We start from the raw sequence: 27,260 nt of genomic DNA, 5'->3' as shown, positions 1-27,260 counted from the left end.
AGGGTTCCACAAAAATCACACAAATGCATCCAGGCATACCTTTTGGTGAAAATGCCTGAACCTGCCACTCTTGAGTTATCTTCAGCTGCATGGGAGATAAGCCTTATGGAAGAATTAGAAATAGTTTGTAGGGTAGCCAACTGTGAGGCTACAGATGTCCAAGTCTTGGCAGTAGTGTTCCCAGAAAGGGAATTTGACAGTTCCTTTATCACGTCCCTTTGTAGTCTTGTAAAGTGTGCCAAATAGTTCAGTGACCTGAGGGCAAAGGTTGCTGAAGCATGCACACGCTTCCTAAATCTGTCCAATGCCCTAAGCTCCTCATTAGGGGGAAGGGCAGATAAACTCTGCTCAGCAAGTTCCTTTTTGGTGGCTGCTCCTATGACCATAACATCCACAGACACTCCTTGATTCCAAAATTCCCTACCTACAGGTGGAGCCAGAATCAGATATGGTGTTTTGGGGACTGGCTGAACTGTCTCAGGCTCCTTTCATGCCCACCCAGTGATCAAGTCAATGGAGGTGGAATAACCCAGGAGGTAGATGGGTCAGCTCCAAAGGCCTCCAGGAATACTGATTCCTCTGGAGAAAGGTTATTGGAGGACCAACCACCCCTCTGGTTAAGGATCTCAAGAATGTCTCCAAATGAGATGTCTTCAGGTGGTGATCTCAGGAACCCTTCCCCTTCATCAAAATCAGAATCTTCAGTGACAGACTTCTGAGGGGATTCCAAGTGCATCCTCTAGCACTTCCTATTCCTAGGGACTTCCTCAATGGGATCATAGGATCATAAGAAGTTACTAGGTTATTGGCTCTGAGGCCCTTATAAGCCTAGCCAAGAGTTTAGCCCATGCGTAAACAAATCAGCACCTGATGCCCCTGTACAGCAGGGACACGGGTGGAATCCCAAGGATGTATTTTCTTATTTCCCATCCAGTTATCCAGATTGCACTTAAAAAGGGGTAAATAGGTACTCTGCTTGATGTGGTGAGGGAATCTATTCCATAGATGGGGAGTCTCTGGGACACAAATTTGTCCCGCCAGCAAGTCCTATTGATTTCACAGACTTGGTTGAGGCCACATGTGTGGGTTACTTCAGTGGAGCTTGATTTGCAGATATGCAGCAGTCCCATCAAGGCAGGGTTCGAGATCACCTTGTATGCCAGACAGAGGTCACCTCTGAGGACTCTGTATGAAACAGAGTAGAGGCATAGGTCTTTTAGCCTATCTGTATATGGTAGATTTTTGAGGCTCTGCATTCTCCTGGTGAGGAACCTCTGTGGTCTGTCCAGCTGCTGCATGTGCTTTGCGAGGTACATGCCGAATGAGGCATTGTATTCAATAATGGGCCTTATAAGGGAAGAATACAGGGATGTTATGACCTCCTTGTCTCTGGATGAGATACCCTTGCTTATGAAGTGGGCCATGTAGAAAGCGTTCTGTACAATGGAAGCAACATGGTGGTCAAAAGTCAGGCTGCTATCAATTTGGTTGTCCAAATCCCTCACGACTGACTACGTCCTTAGTACATTGTTGTTAATGTGACAATTTGTGGGGACATCTCTCTCCCCAAAGGGGATGATAATGCATTTTTTTGTATTCAGCTTGAGGCCATGTTTCTGGCACAAGTCATTTGTTTGGGTGAGACTCTCTTGGAGGATGTCCACGTCACTAGGGGAATTGATGAAAGCTCCCAGCTTGCAGTCATCTGCAAACTTGGTCGGCCATAGCCCACTGGTTTTGGCCTGTACCGCAGAAAAGTATATCCCAAATAACAGAGGCCCCAAGACCGAACCCTGGGTTATGCCACTTGATACGGGTCTACTGCTTGAGGTGGCGTCCCCTATTTTGACTAGATGGGTTCTATCACTGAGCCAGTTGGCTACCTATCTGGTAACGTATGGATTAATGCCTAGTTGAGAGAGTTTATCTATTATGACCAAGTGGGGAATAGTGTCGAAGGCTTTATCTACGTGAAGGTAGGCGGTGTGCACTGTCTTCCCCTCATCCATGGCTTTGGTGACTGTCTCAAAAAAGTCAACCAAATTTAACAGACATGACCTCCCCTTGACAAATTCAAACTGTGTGGGATCAAGTGTTTGGAGGTTGCCAATGTCCTTGTTAATGAAGTCCATGATAATCCGTTCCATGGTCATGCAGATCAGACTAGTTAGGCTGATGGGTCTATAATTTCTCAGATGAGTGGATGCTCCATCTTTGTGTAAAGGGATCACCGTGGCTGTCCTCCACTCATCTGGGACAAAACCAGTATTCAGGCTTTGTTTGAACAGAGTACCTAATGGTGCTGCAAGTTCCTGCCTGAGTTCATGTAGGATTCAGAAGAACAACCAACAAAGAGGAATCCACCAAATGTAGTTTAATGAACGAACTCTGACGTCTAGGCCAAAGTCACTCCTTGAAGGCTGTGGCCGAGACGTCAGAGTTCGTTCATTAAACTACATTTGGTGGATTCCTCTTTGTTGGCTGTTCTTCTGGTTTGGATTTATAGTTGTTTTATTCATGTAGGATTCAGCCTGGGATGTTATCAGGTCCCATGGAAGCTGTATTTTTTAACTTTGAGAGAGCAGTGATGACCTGATTCCTAGATATAAGGGGAAGAGGGCAGGTACTGGGAATGAATCTGTCAGCCAGCAAGTTTGCTGTATCTACAGCATTTGTATATGTGGTGTCCTTTACCATCAGTTCTGAACAGATCTGGGTGCTTCCTTTGAGATTACAGGCATATGTGAAAAATGCCTTATGATTGTCTCTAGTAGAGGATTTCACTAGTGCTCTTATTTGCTTGTTTAGGCTAAGGAGAGATTGCTTCCAACTGGGCACCTGCTCCTTCTTGGTCCTGGTCAGCAATTTCTTTCTTTTGTTATAGAGTTTATGTATTGCAGATGTCCACCAGACAGGTTTACTCTTCCTTGCAGAGGATGATTTAGTCCTGTCAGGTATTCCTGATTCCATGCATCTACATAAATGTTTGTATAATAATTTGGTATAGTTTTGAATACTGGTGCCAGTTCCTAGAGAGGGGGAGGGGGCTGTCAGGCTGTTTATACCATCTCTCAGGAGGCTGTAATCAGCTTTGGAGAAGTTTTTTTGATTGACCCTAGCTTGAAGGGGGTCGGGGAAGATGGTGACTTCAAACGTGACTGATTTATGGTCGGATCTTACAAGGGAGGATAATACTGCAGGGATACTGCAGTGGTTACTCATGTTGGTTAATACCAAGTCCAAGATATTATCACCTCTTGTGGGGGGGTATCAACTTGATGTTCCTAAGCATTTGCATTGATAAAATTGAGGAATCCCTGGGCATTTGTGTTATGGCAAGAGTAGTTCTTCCAGTCTATGTTTGGGTAGTTAAAGTCACCCAGGATCAGGGCAAGGGGTTGAATCTTGATAGATTCGAAGAGGTCTAGATAGGCAGTTTGGGCATCTTGGGTCAGATTTGGGGGCTGGTACCTAGCGATGATTTGTATAGGGGTCTTGTCAATAGTTAACTGCATGTGGAGTGTCTCCTGTGCGTCATACTGTTTGACCAGCCTGAAGGTGTGCATGTCTTTAATATATATTGAAACTCCACCTCCTTTGGCTTTACTACCCACAGTTTGGGGTCTGAATGTATGAAAGGATGAGTAATCAGGTAAGGCTGGGGTGCTCTCTGCAGCTTTGAACCAGGTTTCTGTGACTACATAGATGTCAGCATTTTCCAGGGTTAGGAATGCTTGCAATGAGTGCAGTTTCATGTTTAGACTCCTAGTGTTTAGCAGCATGACCTTTAATTTGTGTTTTGTTGAAAATTTTATGTTGGCAGTTTTAACCTCATCACTTTTCCTAAAAAAGGCACTATAGGAGAGGCAAGAACCCTTGCTGGAATCCTGAAGCCCAGGTGAGACAGATGCAGGCCATCTCTGGCAAAGCATCGTGGTCTGTCGATCACATCTTCCCAGGCTGTCAGGTACTGGATTCACCTGGAATGACACCAGAAACTAAGCCAATTGTTAAAGGCAATCATTTTCTGTTTGTATTCAGGCATCATTCTGGGTGACGGTAGAAAGCTGCTTAAGGCTATGGACATACCTGCCTAGGACACATATTCAGCGAGTTCAATCATGTCTCTCTTCATATAGTCCAGGGAGGTACATCTGAAGTCATTCACACCGACATGGACTATGACAGAGTCATAACAGTAGCTGTTGTTGAGAGACTTGAGTGCGTGTGTGATATGGCGGATTCTGGCCCCTGACAGACAGCTAATCGTGACTTTCTCCTTATCCAGCCTAGTGAGAGGCACATCTGTGTGTCTCACAATGGATGCCCTGGTGAAGTGTCAGAACAGATTGTAATACTCTGCTGGGTAGCCTGGAAACTTTGGGCTGGCTGTCCCTGTATCCCTGTAGCATAAAATGATGGGGCTCAAGGTGCAGAGCCACCTTGGATCCAGAGGGAAGATCAAAGGGGGGAGAGACCGTCCATTTTCCCGAAGCAGAGAAAACTCTCTCCACCATCTCAAAGACAGAATATCCCACAGAAAAAGCAGCTGATAGAGCAAAGAATCCACACTTCTACCCCATCAGCTCCATTTGCCCTGAAAGCATTCCACCCAAGGTAGAGGTCAGAGCCGAGCTGTCCAGTGCTAAAGCTCAAAGGGGCAGAGACTGCTCTGACAACTTCAGAGTCTACTCTAACACCTCAAATCCAACAGGAATGCTACAGCTCTGAGAGTCATCTGGTTCCAAAAATGTCAGAGCTGGAGTGCTTAGAGACTTCCTCAAAGCCAAAGATACAAATATCTTCTGACCCGATCCAGACTATTAGACAGCCGGTGTTCCATAAATGGAGAAGGTAGTACACCATGTTTTCTGAGCTGTTATTAAGTACTTGATATTTTAATGAAGAAGACTTTTTGTTACTTTTAAACAAGTCATGGCTGAAATGGGCAATCTGTGTATAAAACAGATACATTCTTAGCTCCAGAGTGTAAATGGAACAGTTAGAGAAGGTGTGACAGTGGATATACAGGTGTACTCATGTTGATCAAGGCAGTATCTATTATGTAACCACAATGCTTCATAATATTGCTCAAAACAATATCAGTCTTGCTTCATGTGAGGAGAAAGAGAAACATGATGAGAAACTGTGCCAGTATGAGATGGGAATAGTTGACTGTATGTCTAAGGCTATTAATGTTAATAATATAAATGTTACAGAGAAATACTTCTTTAATGTTTTTGTAATGTAAGTGGATTTGGCAGTAGCTCCTAGCAGCCCAGTTAGGCAGAATGGGATAAAGAGTATGAGAGGGTCTTGGGGAGAGAGACATAGATTATCCCTACCATACAGATAAGACAAATGGATAGCACAGATAAAGAGCAGGGAACTGTAGGTGTGCTAATGTGGTTAATAGACCTGGTAGCTTTATTTAGTCTGGTGTATATGAAAGGAAAGAGCTACAAAGGTAGGATATCATAGCCACCTTGGAGTGTAGTAGGCCAACATAGTGCACATATGTATATGTCTGTGGTTCCTCTACAAGTCCTAGATACATACAAGATTGCATCACAAAAATTTGACAAAATAAATTACTATTGCAGAAGCTTGAGTAAAACAAATTTGGAACATACATACTTAAGTTTCAGACAGGTAGAGAAACTGTAATAAAAATAGCATTTTGTGCAGGGAGCAAGTCCGTTTTCACACCCCATCCCCATGTACAGAAGACCTTACATTCCACCACCTTTCTTTGTTATTCTAACTCCAAAGTTATTGCATCTCAGAGAAAGCACTACTGGCAGACAGTGTTAGCTCTATCACATTCTTTCAATGAGGTGATGTAAGATCAAAGAACATACCACACAGACAAATACAAATGAAAATATCTCACTCGTGTCTCCAACAAAAGTGATATGTGTATGTGACAGCTCAAACCTTTATGCTCAAACAACAAAGATTTGTGCTCAGGTGATCCAATCAACAGAACATAACCCTGTGCATGCACGTTTGAATGTAATTTACTCTACCAGTTAAGCAAAAATAAATACATGTATGTGTACCATCCTGTATTTCTGATTTTACCACTCACTCAAACCAGACTTTAAATAATTTATTTATTTATTTTATTTTACATTTGTTTACCGGGATAGTCCAACTGGATATATGTCCATTTTCAGTGGAGGCCCGGGGAGAAAAGCTCCAACATGATAACTTCAGTTTTTACAAGAATAAACACACAGATTATTTATATTGAAAAAGTTATACAGTAGTAAATATATAGTATCATTGCATTTGTTTACAAAAAAATCTCAGTTACATTAACAGTTACAATCAGCACAGTATGCTTGTAGAGAACGGCCTGCAAGTGTTAGAAAACAAGTTGGTTAATTAGAGTGAATAATGATGCAGCTTAGTCAGGGAAGGAGCATGGACAAAGCCAGTTGATTGTAAGATACTGTGTAATGCTTTTTTTGAAAGGGTTTAAGGAGGATTGCAAGGTGATATGATTTGGTAGAGATTTCCAGGTCTTGGCAACAGAGTTGGCAAACAGAGAATCGCCTGCAGAATTGTTGGCTTTGTAAGTATGGACCATTAATTTGTCGGCCGATCTTAGTGATCCCAGGTTGTTGTATGGTTTTATTATATTAGAGAGTGATGGGGTATTTTCAGGATGGTAAAGAACATTGTGGGCAACTAAGAGTTGATTTAGTGTAATTAAGTTGGGGAGTTCAAGCCAGCATAGTTGTTTCAGGTTCTGGCAGTGATGTGTTCTGTAGGTGGAGTTAGTTGCGAATCTGGCAATATGGTTATAGCTGTGTGAGAGCTTATTCAGTTCTGATTTATTTAGGTTTGAGAGAATGGGGGAGGCATAAGTAAGAGTAGAGAGTAGTTGTGACCTGGCAATTGCTATTCTAGCCTGTGGGGTTAAGAATGCTTTGTTTCTGTACATTGAACCGAGTTTTTTATTGATGGTCTGAATGGTCTTATTGACCTGTTGGTTTGAGCTTATTATCTATAATGACTCCTAGAAGTTTAGTGTGGGTATCTGGGGAGATGGTGGTACCATTGTTGGAAGTGATAGTGAATGAGAAAGGTGGTTCTATTAGTGGGAGTAAAGAGTAGGAGTTTGGTTTTGTTGGGGTTCAGTAACAGACATTGGTTAGTGAGCCAGTTTTCAATAGTGCTTAATGTATTTTGGGTTGCGTTTTGTAGGTCTGTTGGAGAGGTGGCTGAGCAGATGAGAGTGGAATCATCTGCATATTGGATGCAGGTAGCCTTAGGAATAGCTGTGTGGAGGTTATTGATGAAGACAGAAAAAGTAGAGGTCCCAGTATAGAGCCCTGAGGGACACCAAGGGTGAGTGGTAGCTGGTTGGATAACTTGTTCTGCCATACAACTGCCTGTTGTCTGCCAGTTAGGTATGATTGGAACCACTGGATTGTGTGCCTATTGAGGGACATAGATTTGAGTGAGAGAATGAGGAGTTCATGGTTGACCATGTCAAAGGCTTTGACAGGTCAAGAAAGAGGGCAGAGGATATTTTGTTATCATTCCTATTTTGGTTTATGGCATTTGTAAAGTCAATGAGGGCAGATGTGGTACTGTGATGTGGCCTGAAACCATGTTGGGAGTTAGATAGTAAGTTGTTTTGTATTAGGTATTGCATTAGTTGCTTATGAACACATTTTTCCATTATTTTGGCTAATGGGGAAAGAATGGCAATTGGTCTATAGTTGGATAATTCTGTGGAGTTTCCACCTTTATGAAGCGGGATGACATGGGATATCTTCCATAGATGGGGGATAGTACCCTCGGACAATGTTCTATTGATTAGTATAGCTATAGGGTAAGCAATGGCTTCAGCAGATATTTGTAAGTACTCTGCAGGGAGGAGGTCAGCAGAGAGGGTAGTAGGTTTTAGTTTTGTTAACAATGTCTTAATATAGGTAGTGGAGATTGGCTGGAAACTAAATTGGGGATGGTTACTAGTGGGGTTGGAACTGGTATTGGAATTTAGTGGAGTCAGTTGATTTGCTAGCGACTGTATGGTTTCAGTGAAATAGCTATTAAAGGCATCGGCTATGCACTCTGGGGATCTGTTAGTGAGGTTGGCGGGGGTTGGGGTGGTAGACTGTCCTGGATGGAGGATCTGCTTTATGCTTGCCCAGAATTTTTGAGGGTGATTATGATGCTTGTTTAGTAAGTTCTGGTAGTAGCTTTTTATCTAGTATAATTGATTTTTGTTTCATTTCTGAGTTGGTATTTTAAGTGGTCAAGTGGGGTTTTAGTTGAGCCAGCAGGCCCAGGCTTTGTTTCTTATTTTGATTTTTGATTTGGTCTCCTGGTTAGCCATTGTGCTGGGTTAGATTTCATTTTTAACGTTGGAGCATGGTAGTCAAGGATGCTTATGAAGTTGTTGTTGAAATATGCTATGGCCTCTTCTAATGGTAACTTTTTTAGTTTAGACCAGTCAACTGCCTTTAGTTCATTTAAGAATGTTGCAGGGTTAAAATTCTTTTTATTTCTGCGTGTTATATATTTGATTTGGTGGGGGGTCCCTGCCTTGTGTTTAATGATATAGGTCAGATGATGATCACTGAGGTCATCAGGGAGAGTACCGATTGTGTATTGTTGGGCTTGGTTATTGACTAATATCCAGTCTAGGATACTTTCCCTTTGTGGATCCTGGTGGTGGAGGTAATGGTCTGCTTATATCCAAATAGGTTTATAGGTGTGGTGGGGGGTATGGTTGAGCATGAGTGCCAGTCTATATTAAAGTCACCAAAGATTATGGTTTCTTGGGGGTAGGTAGTATTTAGCCAGTAAAGGATTTCTTCTAGGGTAGAAATATTGTTACCTGGTGGTATATAAGCACAGATGATGTTCACGTATTTATTATAGCTAGTTTGTAGTTTGGTTATAAGAAGTTCTGCATTATTGAATTGGGGTGGGTTTACTGAATCTCTATGAACAGTTAGTGTATTTTTATATAGAATTGCTATCCCACCACCTTTCTTTGTGGTACGGTCAAGTCGATGAATATTATAGCCTGGTGGTGTTATTTCATTATCAGTAGTAGTAGGTTTAAGCCATGTTTCTGTAAGACACATAATATCCGGTGAGTGAGTTGCTAAGAGTTGCTAAGTTTTTCTTAACACTCAAGCTTAATTTAGTGACATGTTATCTCTTTCTCATGACTTGTTTTTCACTCAAAGTGAAGGATGTCACACTATGAAAAAAAACTTTGCCCCCCCACACACGCACCTACATCCACACACACCCACCCACCTACCTACCCACACATACAAACACACAGACACACACATTCACACTCATATACACACACACACACACACACACACACACACACACACACACACACACACACACACACACACACACACACACATAATCACACACCATTACCACCAGCACAGATTCTTTTATGAGTTATTGCATGGAATTTCCCCCTACTCAGTGTCAGCCCAAGTCATTCCAGTGTAAGTCTATTTACAAAGTAGCATTATGTCATCGTAACTCATTTATACAGATGGTAAATCCTTTAGAGTCTGATCCCTTGTTTTGTGATAGTGAAATAGGTCAGCCAGACAACGTTTGAATGTGTTATGGAGAGCTCCATAAAACAGTACTTAGACGTATGCTTTAAAAATTACTACTCACATGTAATCTCTCCAGTGATACAGCTTCATTGGGATAATGGAGAATGCCTCTCTTCTTTCAGACCATGTGCAGGAAAGGGTTTTATCATAGTCATTATAACATTTAAGGCTTTCTATTGGTGTCATCTCTATAGAAGATAAAAAGACAGAAATTCCATTAAACAGAGCAAAGAAGCTTTGAACAGAACAGCCCTGATATAAGATGGTTCTTTCTGAAATGAAAACTGTAAATTAGCATAGCAGCTTGAGTAAATGTCCAAACAAGTCCTCATTTCATAACTTCACAGACAACATAGGATTCATCTACATACCTTACTTAGGCTTAGGTCTGAAATGAGCAGTGTCACCATGGGTCATTATTTTTGGACTTCATTCCAAACAACTTCTCTAGTATCTAGAAAAGCTTTTCAGATTTTCATAAATTATACAATTAATCTGAGATCCTATAATAAAGAGCCATTCTTTAGAGAATTTGCCTGAAAAGCTGTATTTATTTACAATAGGTATCCACTGATACCTTGACTAGACTACAGAGATTGTCCAGTGGCTCCAACAATGAGGCATTTAAGTGTCATTTAATTTGTGAATTATCAAGGCTTCCTTCTGTAACATTTTGTGTTGACTTGTGTGCATGTGCAAGTGCAGCACATTGTTTCACTTGGAGCTTCTCTAGCTTGCAGCATGCAAATTAATAAAACTTCAGAGAGATTGTCTGATGTAGATAATGCAACTTCAAATGAATTTATCGTAATGAATAATGACATTTACATGCATCTGCAGTGTCATTACTATGCACAGAACAATGGTTCACAGATTCATAGGTGATTACTAGGCTAATGGCTCTAGAAAGCCTAAGACTAGCCATGTTTTCCCATTTGTAAATGGTAGGATAAATTAGCCAGAGGCATCTGTTTGGGTTTACATGGCAAAGCATTTACAAGTTGCCACTGTCCAAAAAGGGCATAAGTGCCAGTCCAGGGGTAAATGTCTAGTTCCCCACCCATTGGTCCAGTTTTTGTTGGAATAAGGTTAGGAATAAACTCTGCTTTACATGGAAGAGAAACCTGTTCCAGAGAAAGAACAGGCTCTAAGACGTGTATTTGCCCCTCTGACATGTTTTGTTTATGTTGCACATGAGGTTTAGGTCCTTTGACCACATATTTCTAATGTCATTAGACATGTAGATATGCAGCAAGTCACTCAGTAGCAGATCAGAAGTTGCCTTGTAAGCCATGCATAGATCACCTCTCAGTAAGTCTGTAGAAGACTGTATGGCTGTGAGGTGGTCTGTGCAATACACATGGTTAACACTTTGTAGTCTTTCTGCAAGGAACATCTGTGGGAATTCAAATTGTTGCATATGCCTGGTCTGGCATATACCGGAAGGAGAATTGTTGGCCTAATGAGTGCTGACTACTGCAGAAAAAAGATAGCCTTGGACATCTATGCCCATACCCTTGCTTATAAGTTGTGCAATATAGAATAATTTCCTTACAACAGTAGACAAATAGCGGTCAAAGGCCAAATTACTGTCTGCATATGCTCCCACATCTCTAACAACTGGGTCTACTCTTAGGGGTGTATTGTCTATATTGTAATTTCCTGGGGTGACCAACTTTCCAAAGGATACTATTATACATTTTTGGCATTTATTTTTAAACCATGGCTCTGGCACCAACTATTAGCTTGCAACAAGCTCTCTTTGGAGAATATTAGCATCCATGGTGGATTCTGTGATTGCACTGAGCTTGCAGTTGTTTGCAAACTTGGTCAACCAGAGGCCTTGGAAGTTAGCTTTGATGTCTGAAACATAAATGCCAAAAAGGAGCAGCCCCAGCACAAAGTCTTGAAGGACTCCAGTAGTGGCTGACCTTTTTGTGGAGGTAGAGTCCCCCACCCTGACTTCTTGTGCCTATCTGTGAGTCAGTTGGCTATCCAACTGGTGACATGGAGATTTACTCCTAGTTTTTTGAGTTTCTTGACAATGCCTGAATGGAAAATAGTGACTAATACTTTGGGCAGGTCAGGATAGGCAGTGTGCATCATTTTGCCCTCCTTCATATCTTTAATATCTTTCTCAAAAGAGTCCACTAGGTTGAGTAGGCATGATCTGCCTTTTATGAAACCAGACTGTGTTGGATCCAGTGTCTGAAGATTTCAATTGTCTTTATTTATATCTGTGATAATTCTTTCCATGGCTTTATATATGAGACTATCAGACATGGGTCTTTAGTTACTTGGGTTAGTAGATGGCCCACACTTGTGTTGAGGGATAACCATTGCAGTAATCCATTTGCGAGGCATGAAGCCAGTTAGGAGGTAAGGTTGAATAGTGATTTTACAGACTCAGTAGGTCATGTTTTAAGCTATTCAGGGGGTATTCTGTAATATTATCTGGGCCCACAGATGCAGTATTTTTTGCCTTGGAGAGTACATTGAGGAATTGTTCGTTAGTGATAGCTGGTGGGGAGGTTATCGTCAAGGGTATCTCTTGAGAGCTGTAAGGGAGAAACCAAAGTGAAAGTGGAGCTAAATGTATAAGCCAGTAATATATCCTCTGCCTCTATATAAGTGGTTTTATTTACAATTAGTTTAGTAGACTGTTGTGCATTACCTTTGAGGTTGCGGACAAAGCTGAAGAAGGCTGTGCGGTTATCCTTTGCCTGCAAGAGTATCTTTACTTCAGATTTGGTTTTATTATGCTTAAGAAGACTCTTAGGCTGCTCAGTTAGATTGATGAGGGGATCTTGCCTTGCTGATCATTGTACTTCCTGGTGTTGGCCATAGTTTTCTTCCTTTTGTTATATAACATATTGACATTGGGATTCTACCAGGGTGGCTTATTTATTAAACTACTCCTGTTTGCTTATTTTGGGTGAGTATATTTGCCTCAGTGTAGCTGGTTACATGATGGTATAGGGTCTCTTTGAACAATTCAGAATAGGCAGTGGAGTTCCCATAAATTGGTGGGTCTTGAAATGTTGCCAAGACATCACACAGTAGTGGGAGGTTTGTTTTGGAATAAATCCAAAGTAGTCGATGGTTAATAGGGAAACATGTTTTAGCTTAATTTTAAATGGTTCATCTTTATGGCAGATCTGACAAGTGAAGATGTTAAACACTTGCAGGTGTAAAATTCCTCTGTGTTTATGAGGATCAGATTGAGGATGTTGGCAGCCCTAGTGGGTGCATTGCCAGGGTGCTCTCTGTGGCTTTAAACCATGACTCTATAACTAAACAAACATCTAAATTCTCAAGGGAAGGGACATGTTGCAAGCAATACAACTTTTTGTTTGGACAACTGGCATTGAGTTGTAATATGTTTAGATTATCCTGGGCTCGTTTTACTATTCTGGAAGATTTATCACATTGTCATTGCCTAAAAAAGGCACTATGGGGGTGGACAAAGTTTTACTCAATATTTGAAAGCATAATAGGGACAGGTGTAGACCATATCTGGCAAAGCAGTGTGACCCATCAAACATAACCTCCAAAGCTGACAGATATTGTACACCCTTTGAATGACATCACAAATGAAGCCAGATATTATAGTAAAATAACATATACTCATACTACGCATCACTCTTGGAGGAGGTAGATTGTTGCTCAATACTAGGCTCATATAAGCTTGGGGCACACGATTTCCATTATGTCTCTCTTTATATAGTGCAGAGAGGAATGTCTCAGGCCATTTACATGCATGTGCACAATGACAGAGTCATACACCTACTTGTGGTTCAATGAGCTGACTGCATGTGTGATCTGGTGGATACTGGACTCTGACAGGCAGCTGACCGTGACCATTCCTTGGACCATCTGCCATTACAGTGCATTTCAAATTAATATTAGTAAAGGGGGTTTTACAGTATGAGCCTAGAAGTAAAGTTCTCTTTGTCACAGCCAGATCCATCCTGATGATCTTATTTATTATTCAGAGTGACAGACTTTAACTCTACTATTCAAAAAAGAATTCCACACTGACACAGAACTAAAGTACAACAGAAACAAGTAGGGAAACCAGCAGTGAGATGCATGAACAAAAATGTGCATTATCAGAGTTAGAACAAACATTGCAAGGGGTGGTGTTCAACTGTTGTGGTAACAAATAACATGACAACACACTGCATTTAAAAGTTTACAATTTTACCTTTTTAAAGTAAAGTTTTGTATAATTACCAGAGTGGAGATGCCGACATATTTTTACCTTGCTTTTCTTACTGAAGTGAAGCTGGTTTATTATTTACCTCATTTTACTTCTGCCCATTCCTTTATCTGCTTGGCTTAAGTGGAGTTGCATGACTGAAGTTGTAAGACTGGTCTCTTACTAGCTTGGTTTTTCAGCTGTCTATCACAGTTTGACAACCTGAACAACTTTTTCCTGACAATTATTGTGTTCTTCCTCTATGAACACCTCTATCAGTTTGGGCCATCTACTGTAATTGTGCAGTGGATCACCACTTACATGCCTAAGATCTACATGACTAACAGGGGGATATGTCTAATATGGGACTGCCTTGCACTTAACCTAATAGAGAATATTGTTGTTTTCATGCATCAGTACTCATAGTATTTTTTAGTATTAGTACACTTGATAAGCATTTTATCACTTGATGTTTTATATATTATTTTCATGATTTTAATGTTCTATTTTATTCATTTATGTTGCTTTTTTATATTTATTAAGTTATGCTAACTTTGTGTGCATTTCCACATTTATTTTCCGTTTTTATTGATTTTACAGTATTTTGATAAACATTCACTGTACATTGGTTCATTAAATAAGCAGTTAAATAAAAGCTCAAGTACTTGCCTCTCATACCTGATACCATTGTTGCCAGATTTTATTACCACTGTATGTTATTTTTTTCTTTATCTTTTCATATTTTTCACTGCTGTCTTCTCGTTTCTATGCTTTAGGGGTACTAGATGCGATTCTCTTTCCAATGTCTGTGAATATTCGACTTGATTTTGATTACTGCTTTTTTGTATTCTTTCTCATGTTATATGGTTGAGCTAATTCTTTTCTTATTACTAATAAACTGCAGTTCTCACTGTCAGCCACTGTTCTACTCCTTTGACTGTCTTCTCACTCATTTACATTCTCCCTCATTTTCCAACTAACCTGTTATTTTCCATTACTTTTCTTTGAATCTCATGTATAGGCTCATAGCTTCATAGATATATACTAGACCAATGACCACCAGGGCCTTTATGACCCTAGCCATGCACCCAACCCAGCTGTGCCCCCTTGCAAGATGTGCTTCGAAATTGGTGGGGAATGTTAGTTAGGAGGAGTATGTTAGGGAGGGTTGCTAAAAAGTTATGTGGGGGTAGGTAAGATAGGGAATGTTGGCCTTTGTCTATAGGAGGCAAGGGGGCCAGCCCAGGGGTGAATTTACGATTTCCCATCCTATGGTCAAGGTTAATTTTGAATAGGATTAGGGATGGACTCTGCTTCACATGGGTGGGAGAGCCTATTCCAGAGCATGGGGATCCTTTCGGACACATATCTGAATTGCCAGCATATTCTATTTAAATCCCTGTATCCAGTGTTTCTGGTTCTGTTCATTTTTTTATCTATGCAAAAGCTCCAGCAGGGATGGATTTAAGGATGCATTACATGCTAGGCATGGATCACCTCTCAACAACCTGTAGGTGATCTGTATAGGAAAATGTGGTAATACCCTAAATTATTATTGTAAAGAAACTCTGTTGTTATTCCAGCTCTACCATATGCCTTGTCGGCTAAATGCCGAATGGGGCATTGTACTCGATGGGTCTGATAAGGGTCTGGTAGGGTTGTACTATAACTTCCTTGGACCTGGATGCCATACATTTATTTATAAGTTGGGTAGCATAGAATGATTTTGTTGCTACTTTGGCTATGTGTTGATCAAAGGCCAGATTACTGCCTACATATGTCCCCAGATGTCAGGACAGATTACTGCCTACATATATCCTTAGATCTCTAACTACCAGTTCAACTTTTAGGGATGTCTTATTAATGGAGTAATTTGCCTGGGTAGACATTTCCCAAAAGACATTTTAATTCACTTCTTTGCACTGACTTTTAATACATGGCTTTGGCAGCAATAATTTGTCTGTGCTACACCCTCTTGCAGGATGTTGGTGTCATAACTGGAATTTATAAAAGCTTCCAATATCCAGTTGTCTGCAAACTTGGTGAGCCAGAGACCCTTGACATTAGCCTTGATCTCCAAGATATGGATGCCAAACAGGACTGGGCCCAGCACAGAGTCTTGTGGCACTCCACTGTAGACCTGTCTCTTGGTGTGGGTGGTCTCCCCCTTATTGGCGTCTTGGTTCCTATCTGTGATCCAAATGGCAATCTAGCAAATTATGTATTAATTTATGCCTAGTTTGATGAGTTTGTCCACAATTCTAGAGTGGGCTACTGTATTGAAAGCCTTAGCCAGATCTAGGGAGGTGATATGCACCATTTTCCCTTCATCCATTGCAATGTTTACCTTCTCAAAGACATTTACCAGGTTAAGGAGACAATACCTTCCCTTGACAACCCCTAACTGGGATGGGTCCAGTGTCTGTAGGTCAACAATGTCCTTGTTGATCATTTGCATGATAATGCATTCCATGGCTTTGCATATTAGGCTAGTCAGATGAATGGTCTGCAGTTTCTGGGGTCAGTTGATGGACCACCTTTATTAAGGGAAGTAACTATTGCCGACCTCCATTCACTTTGCATGTAGCCTAAGAGGTCATATATTTCAGGCTATTTCGGAGGCATCCTGGGATACTGTTGGGCCCCACTCAGGCTGTAGTTTTGAAATGAGTGATTTCCACTATGACCTGCTCTCTGCTGATAGCTGGAGGTGTTATGCTGATAGGGATTTCACGGGGGGGGGGGGGGGGTTGTTGGAGGAGTGGAGTGCTGAAGTTTGAGCTGAATTTGTCGGCCAGGAGATTCGCTATGTCACTCTGTTTAGTTAAGATTGTACCATTTACTACTAATTCCTGGTGCTATCTTTGAGGTTTTGGACATTGCTGTAGAAGGCATTGTGGTTATCTTTAAACTGAAAAGCTATATTGACCTAGTAAATGGCCTTGTCAGATTTAATTAGTCCTCTTACTTTCCTGTTTAGTCTAATTAGAGAGCTCTTGTCATTATGACAGTTTCTCTTATTGATTTTGGCCATAACTTTTTTCCTGTTAAGATTAGGAGTCCACCAGGGTGTTTTTTGTGTATGCAAATCTCTCACATAGTGTGTTGGTTTCTTTAAGGATTAAAAGGTTTTCTGTGAATATGAGACAATTGTTACTTTATCTCAGGATGCCCACATCTAGCAAGTTGAGTACGGAGATATTTGGAAATTGTATATTCGTGTTATTCAGACCTATATTAGGGTGGGCTATTACGGTTTGAGGGCTAGCTTTTCCAGATGTCTCTTGCAGTGGTCTCTAGGATTAGGGACTAGAGTTGAATAGTTCTAGGATATGGTATTAGATAGTGCTATGACATGGTATTAGCACTATCTGATGTGCAAGCTAGCTGCTCTGAGCTTAACTCTGCGCAATGCTTCACTAAAGTAGAGGTTACAGTCCTAGTACTAGTCTTACATGTAAACTTAACTGACAAGGTGCTTACATCTGTACTCAGTACTGCCAGTTGCTGCTGTACATTGAGCAGCTCTGCGAAAATGCTCCTAATTTATAGCAGCAGAAATGAAGGTGGAATCTAACTCCTGAGCCCTCTGACCAATACAGTGACTACAATTTAAAACCCTCTGGACAGCTTCACAATTCAGATAAATCAGGCAAATATTTTCTACCACAAGATGGATGACCTTAGGCCTCTCAATGTAAAAGCACAGCAAAAAAAGGACCCTTAAGTGCAATACAACAACAAACAACTTATTCCCTAACTAAACTGCCCCTCTATAAGGTAATTACAAGACAAAACCGTTCACCTACCAAACAGTGAAGGTGGAAAAGATGATTTGTAGCAAAGATACATTCTAAATGCTCAGATAACTGCAAAATACAAGCAGCAATCACTTAAACTGTTAAAAAACAAGTGCAATAATCAGTTTGGGAACTTATCTTTGCCTAATGACATTCGATTCAGTGGAAACACTTGAAGCACAGGCAAAAAGAAAAGGTTTGCTGAGCTCTGCGGAAATAAGCTCACACAATGGTTATAAATGCAGCTCACTGCTTCAATATATAGATTTTATTACAGCGTTTCTGCATCCACTGCACCTCTGAGGACAAAAGAGCATTTCAAATGTTAATTGCAGTTAAATTTCTCTGGACAGAATGTGGAAGATTGAAGTCAATAGCAGTTGCTGTGTGATGTGTTAAGAGTAAGAAGAGTGTGGTGCAGCTTGGTCTCACCCAGAATGGATGGCATTTTGGGAACTGAGGTTCTGCTCAGAGTTCCTGAATTTAGAACCTTCAGACAAATTTATTGTTGTTAGCAACAAAAGATGGGGACAAGTGTCTGAGGATTTATAAGTACCAATGCTCAAGGCTGGCTCTGAAGTTTTCTTATCTTTCAGGTACTGCATGACCCAGTAGAAGGTGCCTATTCAGTAAATGCATCCAAAATGGGACATCAAGAAACTGGGGAAAATGAGACCAGTGTCATAAGTGCATCTGATGCATGAAAGCTGGGTGAAATTGTTATCATTCACTTCCAAAGCAATAATATTATACTGTTAATAAATATGGAGATTCATAACAACTATACATGAAATGTGTTACTGATTTACTTACTCCTTCAGCTTTTGCACTGTTGAATTTACAAAGATGTGCACACATACATATATATATATATATATATATCTATATATATATATATATATCTATATATATATATATATATATATATATATATATATATATATATATATATATATATATATGCTCATGAGTATAGACGGATCTACTTTAAAAAAATGAGGTTCAGAGTACCAACGTTCATTTTTGCGAGACTGAAAATACCAAAACCTTACATACCTGAACAGTGAAGATTTCTGAGGGTAAGTAAACACTTGTCCAACATGCTCTTTTCTCTACTGTAGTGCAATCCTGGAGTTGGCATATCTATAGCTATATCTATATCTATATATATATATATATATATATATATATATATATATATATATATATATATATATATATATATATAGTTGGGGGTGTGGGGGGAGCAGCCCCCACCTGTGTGTGCGAAGTTTGGGAAAGTGTTTACTTACCCTGGGAAAGTTTCAGGATTTGGGTATGTTAGGTTTCAGTATTTTCAGTCTTACAAAAATGAATACTGGTGTTCTGAACTTCATTTTCTTTAAAGAAGATCCACACACACACACACACACACACACACACACACACACACACACACACACACACACACACACACACACACACACACACACACACAAAACATTTCCTCCTTCTTTGAATTACAACCTTTGGAAGAAAACACATTAACATAATCAGTAAGGACTTCCATAAAGTGTACATTTCTTGATGTACTTCCACATATATTAACACTCATGTCACTAGCAATTTCTACATATTTATAATTCCACATGCACTCCTTTGCCCCTTCAGGAATGAAGTCTCAGAGGATGTTTTCGCAGGTGCTCAGTATAAGATCATTGCAGCAACTCTAGAGTATGAAGAGCACCGGGGTAGGTCCTTAAGACCTGCCTTCTGTTGGTGACATTATAGGACTAGCATCCATCTCTTTTTGTTAAAGATAAACTTGACCATCCATTCTGTTTTGATCAACAGTAGATTCTATTATTGTTCTTGAGGTATTATTATATTTTCCTTTGGGAATACTAATAATCCATCCATCTTAGGTATAGTTGTGTTCATATAGCTCATCACCACACACTTGCTAATTCTGGAGACACTACAAATTGTTGGGTTCCATTTTGTCATCATTTGAATACCTGTATGTTTTTAAGGAAGCTGTTTCATTGTCAGTGCTGTTTAGTTGTAGCACATGCTGTGTAACACTTTCTCCGAGATCCAGCAACTCAGAGAACAGGGGGGGGGGGGGGCATTGTTTGTTTGTTTGTTTATATTTGTTACCCAGGGAAGAACATTGATTCAGATGTCCACTTTCAAGATCAGCCCAGGAACAGAGTTTCAGATTGATTTATAAACATTACCACATGCAGAGAAAGGTTGGCACCATAAAATACACTGACAGTCTAAAAGGAAAGTCCTTTAATGATACTGAAGATAATCTGTGCATGCACTGGTAGCATATTAACACTTCTATGGAATATTTATAGTAATGTGTTAGAAACACAAAGCTAGTAATAATATTGCTGTGGGAGGAGAGAGGAATGATAAGGAAGCAAAAGGATTTGAGGAAGACGAGATGGTAAGGTGAGACTGGAGAGTAAGGTGCAGAGAAGCAGAGTGATGTGTACGTGTGACAAAAAAAAAAAGAAAAAGGAGATAGTGGGGACACAACCGATGCATCAGCTAGTAATAAAGAAGAATTCAGGAATTTCTCCAAGCTTTTGTCCTCAAAGGTAGTGCATTTAGTGACAAGGTGTGGAAGTATTTTCCTTAATGCGGGATGTAGGGAGTAAAAATATTTCTTAATTACTACACCACAATGTAGAGGCATTTTGAATCATGAGTTCAAGGCATTTCTAAGCAGTACAGCCATTTCACTGATCTACATCAGAGAATCTGACATTGAGACATAAGGACTGGGTCCCATTAATCTCTTCTTGAATCATGTGCTAATATGTACTGTCAACTTGTAAAGCTTCTGTTTCAGCTATTGGCCATATTCTTAAACTGCTTGTTCTGCACTATTCCCTGCACATCTGATTTTACTAGTTACATTTATGACTGTAGCATTCGGTTTATAAATAAAATTGCCACATTGAGGCCATAGTTAGTGAATTTATGTACGCATAAGAGGAACTGTAAGAGATATGCAAATGCTAATTTCATCTCTGTTCTCAACAAAAACATTTTTTCTACCCTTCCACTTGTATAATCCCATTGTATTTCTACTCATTCAGCTAGGCTAACAGCTATGTCTCTGCTATTTGCCTTAAATTTTAAGTAGTTTTTATCTTCTTTATTTTCAAACTGGTTTGTATAATCTGTCAACTGCACAGAAAGTTTTGGGCTCATTGTTTTCCTATAAGATATATGTCTCTGGACAGGAATTCTGGTTTCATACAAATTTCTGCCTTTTCACGTGCATGATGAGCTACTAATTAACATCTGCCACTTTTAAGTTGATACTGTCATCATTTCCTAGAGACGTCCTGCTGTATATAGCTCTGTAAAACTTCACAGGTTCAGTGTTTATGAAGCAAATGACCACAGACTTTTCCTATGAGTTTTAACAAGTTGTTATGAGCAATTTGTATGCCCATATTTGTTTTATTCTAGTTGCATTTCTGCATTTTTTTTATTTTTGCATTTGTTTAGCACTACACAAAACTACAATATCATACAAAAAGTATATAAAAAAAGAAGTGCAGTCCCAGCTAGAAAGGGGATATGCGCATTGCATAACTAATCAAGCATTCTTACATATTCAGCAGTACTTTTTTTTTTTTTTTTGCTAACCAGGAACTTTAGCTTGAAGAAAGGTTATTTTCAGCTATGAAATGAGCCACAAAATAAAGGAAACATAAAGCTTAGAAAGTACAGTTACAGAAGAAAGATGGTAGTATAGGATTTAGTAAACAGTATTTAGGTTATACTTTGTGATATGACAGAAATGAAATATTTCAGTCATAAAAGAAAATATAAAACTACAATAAATTAATTTCAAACATGTGGCAAAAAGTAATAAATTGTGCAACTCTGATGTTTAAACAAAGACACACTCAAATGCATTTAATGAAAGATAGAAGTTATACAGATTGGGAGGGCAATCTGTGGAAAAAAATCAATTAAGAACTGTTTAAGCTTACAGTCAAAGACTTCAGGGTTTAAACATTTCAATGAATCTACCAACCACTGTCATATGATTTAGGTGCTCAAGGACATTGTAATTTGTTTATGCCTAAATTACTGGCAGCTTTCACATTTAGAAAATAGGCCACTGTTTTCTAGTTCTTCTTGTTTTCTCCTTGCAGTCCACTACAAAACGATAGAGGAAACTTAAGAAATCATTATTTTTATTTTTAAACACTTTAAGACATAGGCAAATTATACATTAACAGAAAAGAAAACAGATCAATTTGAATTTTTTTTCCATTGTACAGACATTATATATCACATATCATTTCTTTCTTTCTTTATACCTATCATCAGTCCACATTTTTTTCATTTCCTGCCTGCCTTGAAACCTCTTTCCTCCTCCTGAACATTATTCTGCATGCATTGTTCCCACAATTTCCATTTATTTCTATGTAATTTGCTTTGTTCCTTTTCTAAAGATCCATCTTCCAGTTCTTTTAAATCTTTTATGTTTAATACTTTAAATATGGTTGGTTTAAGCTTTGATTTCCATTTTCTAGCAATTGCTTTTTTGGCAGCCAAAGTAATTAAAAGTATCAAGGCCTTACTATGTCTACGCAATGCAGATCCTGGGCCCAGATTTCCTTAGTTATATCCATTTGCTCACCCATTATTTCTAAGAGAGTACTCTATAGGGAATTTTTAAAATCTGCTAACTCATTACATTTCCGGTGTATATTCCCCAGTTACCACTTTCTTTCCCATCAAACCCCAAACATTTGCAATCTACCTGAAGAAAAATTCTTTGAGGTCTGCTTAGGGTATACTAATACCTATGGAAACAGAAATACTTCCAAGCAAAAACTAAAATTTCTAGACATTGCTGTAGATTTGAGGGCTATGCATTGTTCCTTTGTAAATTGCCTTTCCAGTCTTGCCTCCTAATCTTTTCGAAACTCCTCCAAGTAATTTTTGCAGTTATCATACAATATTTTACATACTCTACAATTATCCCTTTTCTAACAGCAGCTTCTGTTCTAAATTCAACTAAAAACTCTACAAGAGCAGGTCTTTCACTTAAGATTCTCCTATCTCTTCCTCTTTGCCTATACTTTGATATCAGTTTTTGGGAGGAAGGCAGTCTGTAGCCTGCAGTCCAAAAGTCTTCTTGGCCTCATCCTATTCTATTACATTTCCTTCTCTAGTTATTTGCTGCCAATACCTTGGTTCCATTGCCAGTTTTTTTTTCCATTAAATGTAAGGCCTTGCATATTTTCTATACTCCTACTTGCAGTCATCCCTCTAGGCAAAATATCCTCTCTCCATTCTCATGTTGGCCTAGTTCTTAGAATACTTTCTGCTACTCTGTGAATATAATATTCTGCATGGTTGCCATTATTCTCCTCAAGGATATGCATCCAAAACCCCACTCCCTCTTTATTTTTTGAACTTTCTCCCAACTGCAACACCATCCTTTCCCACTATGAATTATAGCCTTCTGCTCAATTCTGAAACTCACTCTGTCGAGTAATGACTTACTCAAAAAAATAGCACTGAAAATAAATATATTGTCTAAGGAAAATAATGAAAGTGGTAATGTCAACACATCGATATTCAACATAATGAACATTACCCAACTTACCTTGCCTTCCAGTGATTTCCAACTAATGTTTTGCATGGGGGCAAGTCCCTGCATCCACATGTGGGGGGCTGCACCCACACACCCCCCTGATAATTATATATACAAACTCCAAGATCACACTAAAGTGAGGAAAAGGGTACATTTCCTGATTCCCATTGTACTGCAATATCCAAGCAGAATATCGACCTCACAACAGCGAATCCACACTAGCATTTGCTGTTCTGGAATCAAACATTTTCGGTTTGGTGTTATGTGAACTGGAAAAGAGCCTTTTGATGATCCAAGTTCACGTGAATGCCATCCAAAATTTTGATAGTAAACCTATATATATACATATATATATATATATATATATATATATATATATATATATATATATATATATATATATAAGCCTCAACTGCGTAGTTTTAAAATATTTATTCAAATCAGGTCATCCTAAATCACCTTGTTCTGTTGGAAGGATCCACTTAACTCTTGCTTTCTACCACTCAAAGACAAATTCATTCAACTCTTTAGTAATTATCATCCATAACTTCTCCTCTGGGTGATAAAAATATGCCTGACCCATACATAAAACTAAAGAGACTAAAAAAACATTTTCATTGCTTGCATTTTACTATCCATATCCATATACAAGAGTTCTAGTTTCTATATTTTGTTTAGACTCTTCCCACATATCCTTAGCTGCTATAACAAAAGCCTTTTTAATCTATACTCCTAGCTACTTTATCTTATCAGGTCCCAAAAATATGGGTGTTGCTGAAACAATACGTGTGTGAGTACATAATTTATAGCTATAGCCTTTATTTTATCATAATTAATTTTATATCCTGAAAAGACTTAAATGTTCTCAAAATGTTCCACAACACTGAAATATCCTTTTCTGGAATAAGCAGGTACAACATAATATTGTCTGAAAAAAGCCAACTTTTCTTGATTCCCATACAAATTATATCCTTGAATTTCTGAGTTCCTTATTTCCTTGTCAATGGCTCTAAATATAAAGCAAATAATAATGGGAAAAGAGGAATCTACTGCTTAGTTCCTCTTTTCAAACTGATCAGAGAGGAACCTTCACAATTTAATTCTTGCCCCTGATCCTTCATATATCCTCCTAATTAACCTTATCAGTGTATCAGGGAATGCAAATGCTTCCATTGCCCTACTATAAAATCCCAGTTTATTCTAACAAATGATTTCTCTTCATCAACACCCAACAACAGCTGTATTTTCTTAGATTCTGCCTCCCTCTTTCACCATTATTCTATTAATGTTGTCAAATGTTTGCCTCCTCTCACAAAACTACATTAATGGATATCTGTTACCTTTGGCAGCACCTTTGCCATTCCTTTAGCTAGTACAGGCATAAACATTTTATAATCATGATTTAAAATTGAAGTGGGTCTATATGAAGTTATGTCTGTTAGGACTTTACCATCTTTGGGTAATACAGTCAGCAAAGCTTTCTTCCAATATGTTGGTATTTATCATCCTTGTAAAATACTGTTAAACAAAATCTTCCAGATCTTTATCACTATCTTCCCTCCTAAATTCCAAGCTTCCACAGGAATACCATGTGATCCTGGTGACTTTCCTGCAGATTGAATACATGTCATAATTTTTATCTCATCTTCTCCTATCCTGACTATTGTTATATAGTTGCTGAGCCTCATCTACCTCAAACCTTGGTGTAATGAAGTCTTCCATAAATATTTTGATTAGTGCTTTTTTTATTTACAATTTTCTCTGTATATGCACATTTCCATAATTTTTTCAATATATATGCATAATCCCTAGCTATTTTTCCTATTATAGGCCATCTAAGTTTGGTGACGACCCTTTCTACTATCTGTTGTCTACTTTATTGTGCTAAAAGTTTTTGTGCTCTGGAGTCATTATTAAAAATACCTGTTAACAGCAATCTTTCTGAACGTATACATATTCTCCAAATACTGACTTATTTTCTCTTTAGCACTCTACAATTGCACCACATCTTGTATTGTGAGATTCCACAGTCCCTGTATATAATTCCAATTAGTTCTTAACCATATCTCTTTCAATTTTATTTCTACCTTGTTTTCAAACTCCATTTTAATTTTACTTAACTCACAAGTTATTATTTTTGACAAAATGTCTATCTTCTTTAATAAATCTTGAATAATTTCCACTACATATTCTTTAAATTCTTTTCTTTTTATGGGTAGTTGGGGAAACACCAATATCTCATTTTTACTTCATTTTCCTGAATTTTATCTTAGGTGTTACTGGCACACAATCTAAAACAGTTATTGGAGCAGTGTTGAAAGTTTCAATCAATCATGCATTTTCATGTGAAATATAGTTTCTATCTAGTCTAGCCCAATTATTATACCGTGGGAATTTGTAAATTCTGTGTGAGTTCCTACTACTAAATTCACATATTTTATGCAAAATATTCTCATAAATTTCTTTGGAAATATATCAATTTTCCCTTCTGGGTCCTCCTGATACATCTTCACTATTGCAAATGAAGTTCTAGTCCCCATCTATATGTAGTATTCCCTGGTGAAACTGATAATTTCTCCCAAAATTTTCTTAATCTCTTTAATAGTAGTTTTTGTTGGAATATAAATACATGCCAGCAAAATCCTCCTTCCTTGCCAGTAGCCCCTTACAACCACACATCTATCATTATTGTCCTCTTTCCATGCTTCTATCACTACTGGAGCACTTCTAGCAATTAGTATTATTACTCCGCATTTCTTCTGTCCCTGATATTCACCTGAATATCCATCCTGAAATTCTTTCTTTGTAAAATTCACATGCTCATTTCTTACTATTTGTACTCTGCATTTCTTAATATAATTCAATAATCATAGGATTGTAGGATCATAAGAAGTTACTAGGCTAATGGCCCTAGGACCCTTACAAGCCTAGCCAAGAGATTGTCCCCAAATAAGAAACCTCAGTCAGCACCTGTCACCCCTGTCAATGAAGGACATAGGTGGAACCCCTGGGACATATTTGTGGTTTCTTATCCAGTCATCAAGGTTGCACTTGAAGAGGGTCAGCAAGGTACTCTGTTTGATATATATGGGAAGTCTATTCTAGAGATGGGGCAGCCTCTGGGAGACAAACTTATCTCTCCTGTAGGTTTTGATGATGTCACATATTAGATTTAGGACTATTAAGCGGGTAAATCTTTTCTTCTTGTCTATACCTGTAAGGTCATTTATATTCCAAGACAATAGGGATAGCATCGACATTATGATAAAATGTTATTGTTCCCAGCTTTAACATATGACAGCTTTTTAAATGACAGCTTTTTAAATGTGTATTTCCAACTTTTGTCTTACATGAACAAACTAACATTTGGCAGGCTGAACTTTTATCATTTCTTTTCATCTCCATTTTAACCTATGTCACATTTTTTTCAAGACTTTTTATTTTAATGAAAGCCCTCAAACAAAAAGCTAAATACATTTTCAGAACACCCCCATCCCCTGTTAACGTAGAACAAACACACAAAACTGTCTATCTTCAAAAAACTAAGTGTAACGTTCTAGATAGGAACAATTGTCCCAAATTGGGAGCTGCATCCACTGGAATTATCTTACCTAAAATTAAGGCTACCATGCTAAATTGCATATTACAGCCTGTGCTCCTACTTATACTGTTTGCTGTTTGTTCTTTTCTCATCTCTATTACCCTCTCAGATGTGAAAACAGCTTTTATGCTTTCAGAAAACATTAACTTTTAGCCCTAAGGAAAACATTCTGGCTATCTTTAAAGAAAACTAAACTGCTCCTGTTCTAGTAAATGTATTAAAATATTCAGACTGCCAGGCAGATTGTATCTCTTTTTTATTTCCCATAAATTCTAACTTTTTCACTGAATTGCTTACTATTGTACCTTTACATTTTGTATTTCCCATAGCAAATAAATAATGCTCAGAACCCTCATTATTAATTGCTTGCAGATGCAGGCAGCTCATCTCCATGTAAAAGTTGTGAGCAATG

At 38.7% G+C, this 27,260-nt stretch overlaps 1 protein-coding gene across 5 annotated transcripts in view; it reads right to left on the bottom strand.

Moving 5' to 3' along the window:
* Positions 1 to 27,260, bottom strand: part of CSF2RB (colony stimulating factor 2 receptor subunit beta) — a 485,439-nt gene that overhangs the window by 302,473 nt on the left and 155,706 nt on the right. For all 5 annotated transcript variants that reach the window (XM_044066459.1, XM_044066465.1, XM_044066473.1 and 2 more), the window contains one exon: positions 9,685 to 9,811. In XM_044066459.1, the coding sequence (XP_043922394.1) occupies positions 9,685 to 9,811 (127 nt within the window). The remainder of the gene's footprint in view (positions 1 to 9,684; positions 9,812 to 27,260) is intronic.

The sequence above is a fragment of the Protopterus annectens genome, chromosome 1.part0, assembly GCF_019279795.1.
Source record: "Protopterus annectens isolate FY-2018-M chromosome 1.part0, PAN1.0, whole genome shotgun sequence".
NCBI lineage: Eukaryota > Metazoa > Chordata > Ceratodontiformes > Protopteridae > Protopterus > Protopterus annectens.
The sequence above is the reverse complement of the archived record's forward strand: the minus strand, read 5'-3'. Positions and strand labels throughout refer to the sequence as shown.